Source organism: Lagopus muta, chromosome 22 (genome assembly GCF_023343835.1).
Source record: "Lagopus muta isolate bLagMut1 chromosome 22, bLagMut1 primary, whole genome shotgun sequence".
Classification (NCBI taxonomy): Eukaryota; Metazoa; Chordata; class Aves; order Galliformes; family Phasianidae; genus Lagopus; species Lagopus muta.
The window spans coordinates 4,402,549-4,412,604 of record NC_064454.1 but is presented as its reverse complement, the minus strand read 5'-3'; the positions used below and the strand labels follow the sequence as shown (position 1 = coordinate 4,412,604).

The following is a 10,056-nucleotide window of genomic DNA, read 5'->3' as shown; positions in this document are numbered from 1 at the left end:
GTTAGCTGGTGCTGTTTTGGAGGGAGGGGATCTGATTTCCAAAGCAAGCAGTAGGAAATAGTGCATTCACATTGAGTTAGTAAAGAGGAGGCAAAAATCCATGTTTTCAGCAGCCAAAATCTCTGAGTATTTTCCCCATTAATTGGGGAAATGAAACATTTAATTGCATATTGAGCTGCTAACGTGGTCCTACATTATAATGGAGCCTTTACCTTCTGTCATTGTGCTGAGAAAATGCAGATTCTTTTCAGCAGCTGAGGAGGAAAGGAGAGAAATACTTGTGGGTGTTTTTGGACAAATTGAAAGCAGATGTTCGTGGGACTTCTTGGTGCAGTGCTGGTTGTAATGAGCAGATCTGTGGTTTGAATGAAATTGTCAACTGGGTCCCACTGCTCCATCAGTTCCTACAGAGGAATAACTAACCCCTATGGGAGTTGGTTTATCTTGAGTTCTCCTGAAGGCTGGAACAATTATCTGTAGAAACCCAAGCTTTGTGTGTGTGAAAAGTGAGCCAAACCTGTTGCAACTGATGGCTGTCACAGAGCAAGAGCTGCTGCTTTTTCAGCCTTGCTACCTCGCTCCATGCTGCTGTGATGGAGGGGACCCTGAAATGATGGGAGCTCTGCTTTATTTCTTAGGGCTCCAGGGTTTGAATGCAACGTTTTTGGTGCCACGTTCTCCATCATTTGCTCACAGCAAGGAAATGGCCACAATTTCAAGATAAGTTTGCAATATTGTGTCATTCCAAGACATTCTGAGTTCCAGGTGATCAGGATGTTGGCTGGGGAGACAGCTCACAAGGTTGGTCCTATTTTATTGCTGCCAAAAATAAAATATCCCAACAAATATGCCAAAAAAAACAGAACAAGGGCTTCTCGTGAGTGCCTATGAAGCCATGAGAGTTGGGATCAGGTGTGGAAGAAGGAGCTACTGGCACTGAGAAGAAACCTTTGCTCAGCCTCTTGCCATCATCCTCCCTCCCCCTGCTGTGTCTTCAGGGCGCGGGTGATGAGTTCAAGTCAAAATAGAGTCTCTGCTTTGTGGGTTTGTGTAACTCTGAGGAAAAAAAACACGTTTGTGTCTGAGAAGTGCATTCATCAGGCAAGAATGCTGCCCTTCTGGCCCCTCCGTGGTGCACGCTCCATTGCTATGGCACTGCTGGTCCCTCTGAGCTGAGCTGTGCCCCCAGCAATCCCTCCTCAGGGTGACAAATGTTTGGGAATGGTCTCCTTTCTCTCTCTCTCTCTCTCTCCCCACTTCTATTTTTGACTCTTCGCTGGACCAAAGTGCGGATTTCAAAACGGGGCTTTTGAAGAGCGGTGAACTTTGGTTCCCAGAGGAGCACTGCTGTTGGGCGGAGGTTTCCTTTCTTTCGGCCGTGCTGCTGTGGCTCTTGGCGCTGCCAGGTTGAAGCAGCAGTGAGCTCCCTTGTGGAATAGCACCGTGGCAGTGGGTTTGCTGCAGTCTGTTAGCTCAGCCTGGTGTAGCGTTAGGAGCAGAGAGCAAACATAAAAGCAGGCTTAATTTCTTTTTTTTTGAGCGGAATCAAGGAAATAGGGGAGATCCTCACAGGCACCCACAAAACAGCATCTTTCTGTGGTTTCTCTGATCTTTGCCTTTGATGCCCAGGTAAAGAGTTCCACTGTAGAACCTTCTAAATGAAGGTTGCTGCTACTTTTGTGGCTTGATCAACTCTGCGAATGGCCATCAGCTCATGTTTCTGCCTCCCCACCTCTCTCCTCCATCCTTCTCTTTCTCCCTAAGCTTTGCTCAATGAACAGCTACCCAAGCAGTGATTTTGTTCCCTAGAACCCACACCCTTCGTCCCCGCTCTTCCCATGCTCTCATCATCAAACGCTCATCCCACGTAGGATGTTCTGCTCTCAGAGCACAGAAACGTACTGCTAATGGCTGTAATAATTTATTTAGAATACATCAAAGTGAAATGGACATTCAAGGATGAGCTTTTCAGCACAGACAGAGGTCTTACAGCGATTACATTCCCGGCCACTGGGGATTCCCAGGGAATGCCAACACAGTGTAATCAGTGAGTATACTGCAAATGTAGCCAGAAATACAAAGTGCTCTTTACTGCCCTGTGTTTGCCTTCTTGGCTTACAGCACTGGGCTCGGTTTGCAAGTGTTGCTTGGAAAAAGGGGGGGAAAAAAAAAACAAACCCACAAAAAGTGAAGCAGACAGACACAGATGGAAGAAAACCAAGCTGCAACAAACAGTCTTAGGAATCAGCAAATCATTCCTTAACATGTGAGAACCATCTCTGAAATCCAGACAGCCAAAATCTGCAGTCTCAGATTACCAGGTCGGCGTTTTTGGGGTGTGAGTGGTGGCTCCACGGTGACATCGTGGCTGGGCTGTGTGTCGCTGGCCGCAGCGGGCGGGTGGCTGGAGGTGCAGCGTGCGTCCCAGTCTGGCTCAGGCAGGTGCTGTAGATAAGAAGCAGCCCACCTGCTGCGAGGAAGGACCCGGCAAACCACCCCAGGAACATCGCCTCACCAAACTCCCACCGCGGGACGATGTCAGGAACGGCTTCGTCCCAGAACTCCAGGACTGTGGTGTAGGCGACCCAGGAGATGGGCACGAGAGTGGTGATCCCCGCCGCTCCGAACGCTGCTCCTCCAGCGAGCAGCAGCTGTTTCTTGGCGTTGGGTTTTCCTTCACATGTCTTCCAGCAGTCCAAGCCCACACTGGCAAAGAGGAGAGCCAGGAGCCCCAGCCCGTTGGAGAGGCACATCAGGACGCGGGACACGCGCAGCTCCAGCGGCAAGGCAAGGAAGGAGTCGTGGGCTTTGCACTCCGTGGCCCCCTCCTCCTGCATGATGCACACCTGCCACAGCCCCATGGTCCAGATCTCCAGTTCATTCAAATCCAGGTTGAGGTTCTTCCAGAGGGGCACGAAGGTGGTGACGCAGGATGAGACCCACCCGAAAAGCGCCAGCAGCATCGCGCCCACCTGGACCCTTGCGTTGCAGCTCCACGCCATGCTCACACGGCTCCTGCGAGCTGTGTGCCGGCTCCGCTGCTGGGGCTGAGATAAGCTGAGGTGAGCAGAAGGCTTTTGGCATTAACACTTTTGGAGCTGCGTATTTGTGGTGTGGATTTCCATGAACGCACCGTTTCAGTTGGCGGTCACGGTCAGAGCGCTGCTGTTTGTTCAGAGGAGTTGTGTGTGGGGAAAGTCAGGCTTATACCTCTAATTCCTGGGTGTGGCCTCGATCATTTTCATGTCCTGTTGGTTTTGCAGCGATAGAAGAAGGCACCGCTGGCTAGGCAGGAAAAACTGGGTGCAACGGAGAGCAAGGCTGCTCTGAAAGCCATCGTCGGCCTCGCGCTCTGCTCCTTCTCCCCCACTTCTCCATTGAGTGCAGTGCTTTAGCACGGCCCTGCTCCGTCTGTGTCACCAACCACCCCATCCCTGCAAACTGGGGGATGCTCTGCGCTGGCTCCTGGGAGAGGACGTGTCCATGAAACAAAGGGTTTTGTGCCCATGTGCAGGCAGCATTGCTTCAAGGCAAATGCATCTCACAGGCTGCAGCGGGTGCTGCCTCTCCTTGCTGTACACAGGAGGGTTAAGCAAGAAGCACGCAAATCCCCTGAGCCCCAGGAACCCTGAGGAGAGAGTTGGCAAGAACAGCTGCAGCTTTGGCAGGGGAGAGAGGGGCTGTGGGCAGAGCATGTGGTACCTGGGTTCTTCCCAGGGGGATTTAAGGCCCCAACCCTCTTTCAGCCCTTAAATAAACACCGTGAGAGGTGCTGCCAGCTGTCCCTGAGGCTCCCATGGAGGAGCAGTGGCCCAGAGACTGCTCTGTGTGCTGGGTCCCTGCTCCAGGAGGCAGAGATCCTGGAAAGTTTCCGTGTTGCAATGGGGCTGGACTTTATACCCTCCTCCTCATCCTCAAAAGTGCTTTGCAAACATTTGCGCTTGGAGCAGCCGCTCCCGGGGGTTATCCAGGGGAGATGGGATGGAGGCAGAGCTGGGATGTCACTTGGGGAACAGCGTTGCTGCAAGAAAATATGCTGCTGTAAAAAAGATAGGGGAAAAAGGAGAGGAGGAAAGCTGTAACCTTCTGATGACACTCACTTCCCATCTGTTCCTGCCCAGCCACGTGCATGAACCCCAGGTCCAGCTTTTTAGATTCATCTTCATGGGGGGATTAGCAACTAATCTCTCACTCATCTGCTTGCTTTGTTACCAAGAAGGATATGAGGGGGCAAGGCTGGGAAATTGCTGCTGCTTCCTTTAGCACAGTGGTGGTCACAAGGAGGACCTCCATGTCCCCAGCACCGCTTCATTGCCGCTTTCCTGGCACGCAATGATTGGAGGCCTTTAAAAAAGGTGTGAGGACAGCAGCACCTATTTGCCCTAGGGATGGGGAGCCTGATCCCTTGGGTACACATCCTGCTGCCATCTCTCAGCGCCGGCTGAGGGCTGCTCTGCTGCATCCTCCCATCAGAGCCCTACAGCTGGGCACGGTCGCCGCTTTCTGCCCTTTGTGGGAAACTCGGATGTCTGGGAACTGCCTGCCCTGAGCACAGTCCCGTGGTCCCACCGGTTCCAGGCTGCCCCCAGGCACTGTCTGTGGCCGCTGTTTGCACTGCTGCAGTCCTGCTGGGGACAGCTGTGTCACCTGCAAGAGGAGCGGGTTGAGCCGAGCGCTGCAGTCACGAGTGCAGCTGGTGGAGTTGCGTCGTGCCGTGTCGGTCACTCCACGTCAGGCTGGACCTGAGCACTATTTATAATCTTGGTGTTGCCTTTTGCTATCTTTAACCCTCGTGCTGTAGGGATCCGGCTTTAAATATAGCACAGAGCGTGGCCCTGAGATGTGCTGACTGGGTTCTGCAGGACAAGGTGCACTGGGCACTGAGTTAATGGCTTACACACACGGAGGAAACCACACAGATGTAGAGAATGGCCTGAAGCCTTTGCTGATGACCCCATCCCCAAAACTAGGGGGAATGGTGTGGGTGAGGGCTGGGATCCTCCAGCAGGGAATGCCCTCACCAAGCCTCCGCAGCGCATCTGCCCCCAGCCCTTCCAATTAAATCATCTTGAGGTAATGCTGCCCGTCATTGAGGGGGATTAGCGAGTGACCTTCTTCTCCTGGAGTAGGATTGGAGGACGTGCCAAGCTCGCCTTCCTTCTCCTAAGCTCTGCGGCACAGCCAGGAAGGGATTTCCCCCCCAGAACTGATGGGAAGATGCCCAGGGGCAGACAGGTCGGTGTCCAGGAGCAGCTGTAGGGGCAGGCAGAGGCCGAGGGGCTGTGTCTGGAGATGCGGTAGGTACTGCGAGCGGGGGGCTCATGGCCAGGGGAAGATGGGCAGGGATGGGGCAGGGGCACAGTGCTGGGGGCATCCGTGAGGCCAACTGCTCTGTGCTGGCTGCTGGGCATCACCAAGTGTTTGGGAGCCGCGCTGTGGGATGGGGCAGCAGCCATGGGACCATGAGACACATCCCTGCAGGAACAGGACAGCAGCAGTGCAAGACGGGGGGGCTCAGTGACAGACAGAGCGGTGCTGCAGTACTGCTCTCATCCTCATTCTGAAGGTGAGAGCTCCATGCACGGGCATCTCTACTAGTGCAGTGTTTGTAGGACACTGGACACTGGGTACAGGCATCCACATTCACACCCATGAGTCTCACACAGTGTTACAGTTTGGGAAAACTCTAAATATAAGCAATTGGCAGGAGCTGTTGCTGTAGCATATCAAGGGAAATCATGGGATCGTTTAAGCTGGAAGGAACCTCGAAACGCTTTCTAGTCTAACTCCAAATTATCTTAAAATTCAGGGATTCAGAATTTTCAGAACTTCCTGACTTTACAAAGAGTCTCACCGCTGATCTGCTGCTGCTCTGCCTACAGGAGCTGAGTTCTCCAAACCTGTGCGCTCTCCCGCAGCTCTTGCACTTGCTGCTGCTTCCCCAGCCCCGCACCGGGGTGTACAGATGTCGGCTCTGTGCTGCCAGAGGAAAGGAATAATTACAGCAGATAATTATTTCTGAGATGACACACTTCCCTCAGGGCTCATTAGCCCAATCCTCACAGCCTGGCCCAGGCAGTGCAGACACAGCACAGTGCTCAGCGCTGTGCTGAGCAGTGATTGCTTTCCACCTTCCCTCTCCTTTATTCATTTTTGCTGCAGGTTGCAGCTGGGATGGGTTGTTTGTGTGGGTTTTTTTTTGCAGGATGCTCCCATGCAGAGGCTTGGGGCTGCCCAGAGCGTGCGTGCTCCCCTGCAGCAGGGTCACTCCGTGGCAGAATTTGTCTGTTTGTAACTTCTCTATCCAGCTGCCCCAAGAGCCGAGCCTGTGGGCCCCAGTGCTGCTCGACAGACAGACAGAGCACCTGCGCCAGGACCGAACAGCCGGGGCAGAGGATGCTGGATGAGGCAGCGGGGCCCCTCGCCTTGTCCCTGGGGGGACCAGCGCCTGGAGCCGTGCTGGGGCCGGTCCTGCTGTGAGGCTGCAGCCCGCTGACGGGGAGGGGGCTCGGCCAGCCAGGTACCCCCACACCGTGTGCCCCACGGGGCTGGATCCTGTGCCTGGCAGGGCTTCCCCATTCCGAGTTATGTTTCTGGGTGGTGTTAAAGCTGTTTTCCAGGGAACAAGCTGCAGGTAGTGACCGTTGGAGGCTGTGCCTGCTTCATGCAGTTTGAGGGCTGCACAAGTGGGCTGAAAGGGAGGAAGCCATCCCCAGGTGGTGCAATGCAATTAGGACAAGTAATTGGCTTAGCCATCTGGTGCTTCCTGCCCAGCTCAGCTCCATCACCTGACTGAGATACGGCAGGAGAGGGTGGCCCTCAGCACCCGCCCCAGAGAGTTTGGGTGCTTTGGGTACCAGCTGCAATGGATGCACAGTGGGAGGGGCCACGCTGCTGGCCCTGGGATGGCTGCAGGGTTGGCATTCCCCCTGCTCTGTGTCACAGCCCCATGCCCACAGCAGCACTGTGCCGAAGCTGCTGCAGAAATGCAACTAATGGGATTATGGTTTAGGTGGGACTCAGATTAATAACCCACTTCCTCCAAGAGATCCCCAGGGCCCTCGCAGTTGGGATTCTCCCCCAGGTCTGCCTGCTGCACGTTGCCTCTCCTTGCAGTGCTCCTGAACTCAGCACATCCTGTCCCAGTGCATGCATGGGGGTGGCACTGTGCTACACTCCTAGCAGCAGCTGCAGCTGCACTGAGGGCTGCAGAGATGCTCCCCAGCCCATGACACCCCAGTGCAGGTGCACCATGTGCAGGTTGCAGCTGGGATGGGCTCCAGCCTGTCTCTGGCTCTGCTCAGGCTGCTGTTTGCATTTTGAAGTAGCTCTTTGGGTCACATTCAACTTCCCTTTCAATGAAAACCTGTATTAAAATAAACACCGACTCTTCAAGCGCGTGGGAGATGATGGCCAGACAATGTGCTGGGGCTGTCTTGACATCAGCAGTACAGGTGAAAGCTTTGGGTCCGTTTCTCACCCACGGAATACTTTCCAAAGCCCTCAGGTGCAAAGGGGCTTCTGTTAGTGACAGTTTTGCATCATCCTGAGGAGCCCCAGGGCTGTGGGATTTTCGCAGTGCTCTCACTGTGACCGCATCCCAGTGCAGGGAAGGGGCATGGAGCAAGCAGGGCTGAGGCACCCCAGTGGGGAGCACTGCTTCCCTCCATGCTTGCTCCTCACATGAACATCCTTCATCTGCCACAGCCCCAAGGAGCTGTGAGCAGGACCAGGCAATACCCCCCCCAGTATCCCAACCCTGCACTGCCCACACGCCCCACAGCTCCACCTGACAACCCCGCTCTGTTCCCACAGCACCCTGCGCTATGGCCGCGGTGCTTCCAGCCAGCAGCAGCATGGAGCCACAGCACAGCCTCTGCACCCACAACAGTGTGGGCAGCACCTGGCTTCCACGCGAGGAGCCCTGGGGCCGCAGGAACTCCATCCCACCCGCGCAGGCGCCCACCGCCAGGCACATGCTGGCCTACCTGCCACGGCCACCCACCGACACCAGCCGCTATGGCACCTTCCCCCAGAAGGTAGGGCCACACGGCCTCGCCGTGCTGCGTGATGGCACGGAGCACGAGGAGGGTGGTTTAATGCTGACTGGAGCCTTTCCCTTTACAGCCCGAAGTCGCAGCTGCCCCCGTGCTTCTCGCAGATGCTGCTGCTGAGAGAAGTGCCCTGGTTCCAAACGACCTCTTTTCACCTTGTGGCACTGATGTTCCTAGCGACCCAGCTCCCACGCAGAGCTGTGTAGACTCAGAAGCCATGGGATCCACCAGGCGCTGGCCCAGTGTCGCCATTACCACCAGTGACGTGCCCAAGCACCACCGGGCCTCACACCAAGACCACCTGCCTGTGCTGCGTGACGGCGCCTCTCGCTGGTACCCGCGGCACAACCGCAGCGTGCCCAGCATCCTCAGCCCCACACAGAGCAGGACGCCCAACCGCAGCATCGTCTCCATCCCTGCCTCTGAGAGGCTGCAGAGCCGGCGTTGCAAGCTGATAGAGGACGAGCGGCCGCTGGGTCTGGCCGGCAAGCAGCGGCGCCAGCGCTACGTCACCAAAGTGGGCAAGTGCCAAGTGAACCTGGGCAACATCCAGGAGAAGAAGAGGTTTCTCTCGGACATTTTCACCACTATTGTGGACCTCAAGTATCGCTGGTTTCTCTTTGTTTTCATGATGTGCTATATTGTCACCTGGCTTGTCTTCGGCACCATCTATTTCTTTGATGCGTGGATAAGGGATGACGTCAACCACATCGGGGACCCAGAGTGGAAGGCGTGCATCGAGAACGTGGACAATTTCATATCTGCCTTACTCTTCTCTGTGGAAAGTCAGAGGACCATTGGCTACGGCTCCAGGATCGTGACAGCCAACTGCGCTGAGGGCGTCATCCTGCTGATGGCGCAGTCCATCATCGGGTCCATGATTGATGCCCTTATGGTGGGGTGCATGTTTGTCAAGATCTCCAGGCCCAAGAAGCGTGCCCAGACCTTAATCTTCAGCAAAAATTGTGTCATATCCCACAGGGACGAGAAGCTCTGTCTGATGTTCCGCATCGGGGACCTCCGAGAGAGCCACATGGTGGATGCAAAAATAAGAGCCAAGCTGATCAAATCCCGACAGACCAAAGAAGGGGAGTTCATCCCCTTGGAGCAGTCGGAGCTGAACTTAGGCTACGATACAGGGGAGGACAGGTTGTTCCTGGTGGAGCCCCAGATCATCTGCCACGTCATCAACCAGCACAGCCCCTTCTGGGACCTGTCAGCAGAGTCACTGAAGAGGGAGCAGTTTGAGATCATCATCATCCTCGAGGGCATTGTGGAAGCTACGGGTGAGTGAGGAGGGGTCGGGGTGGCTCCGTCGCAGCCCTGTGGGGGGCCAGGCCCGGTGCTGCTGAAGCCATGATGTGGGCAGGGGTCAGGCAGAGCCGGGTGCGAGGGACAGGGAGCGGGGTCTGCGGGTGGCCACCTGTGTTAGCATGGTGCAAAGCCCACCACCACCTCTCGCCATGTCCCCACCGCAGGGATGACGTGCCAGGCCCGCACCTCCTATACCGAGGATGAGATCCTGTGGGGGTACCGCTTCGAACCCTGCATGTCCCTGGAGAAAGGCGCCTTCCACGTGGACTACAGCCGCTTCGAGCTGACCTTCGAGGTGCAGACCCCAGCAGTGAGCGCCAGGGAGATGCAGGAGATGGCAGAGCTGGAGCGCCAGGACCGCTCTACACCCAGCCTGTGCTGGGAGCTGCTGCCGCAGCCCTGCGGGTCCTGAGCGGGCGGACATCGAGGCTCAGTGCGACTGCAGAGCTTTGGTTTTGTATCACGGGGCAAAGAACCCCTCAGCAGAACATTAAAACCTGTTCATGACAATGGTGATGTCAGTGTCTGGTGGTGGCTTGAACCGCATGGGGCTGTGCCCAGGGCTGCTCCCAGAGCTCTTCCCTTCCTGAGCCCTCAGCCAAGGCAGTGCTACTGGGCCAGTGGTACTGGGACAATGGCACCAGGACGAGGCCTCACGGGATGGGGCTGGGGGAAAGTTGCAATGCAC

General features: G+C 55.7%; 2 protein-coding genes across 2 annotated transcripts; one reads left to right on the top strand and one right to left on the bottom strand.

Annotated features, from left to right (window-relative positions):
* Window positions 1-2,217: 2,217 nt before the first annotated feature.
* On the bottom strand, window positions 2,218-3,002 carry CLDN25 (claudin 25). The gene has a single exon (XM_048968451.1). The coding sequence runs from the start codon at window positions 3,000-3,002 to the stop codon at window positions 2,310-2,312; it is 693 nt and encodes a 230-aa protein (XP_048824408.1). The 3' UTR covers window positions 2,218-2,309.
* A 3,227-nt stretch (window positions 3,003-6,229) lies between these two features.
* Window positions 6,230-9,780, top strand: LOC125703536 (G protein-activated inward rectifier potassium channel 4-like). The gene is made up of 4 exons (XM_048968128.1): window positions 6,230-6,520; window positions 7,816-8,039; window positions 8,128-9,340; window positions 9,533-9,780. The coding sequence occupies exons 2-4, from the start codon at window positions 7,827-7,829 to the stop codon at window positions 9,778-9,780; spliced, it is 1,674 nt and encodes a 557-aa protein (XP_048824085.1). The 5' UTR covers window positions 6,230-6,520; window positions 7,816-7,826.
* The last annotated feature ends 276 nt before the right edge of the window (window positions 9,781-10,056 follow it).

Coding starts and splice junctions, on each gene's coding strand:
- CLDN25 (XM_048968451.1), bottom strand. CDS start 3,002: ATGGCGTGGAGCTGCAACGCAAGGGTCCAGGTGGGCGCGATGCTGCTG.
- LOC125703536 (XM_048968128.1), top strand. CDS start 7,827: ATGGCCGCGGTGCTTCCAGCCAGCAGCAGCATGGAGCCACAGCACAGC. Junction 8,040..8,127: donor ATGGCACCTTCCCCCAGAAG/GTAGGGCCACAC, acceptor TTCCCTTTACAG/CCCGAAGTCGCAGCTGCCCC. Junction 9,341..9,532: donor GGGCATTGTGGAAGCTACGG/GTGAGTGAGGAG, acceptor TCCCCACCGCAG/GGATGACGTGCCAGGCCCGC.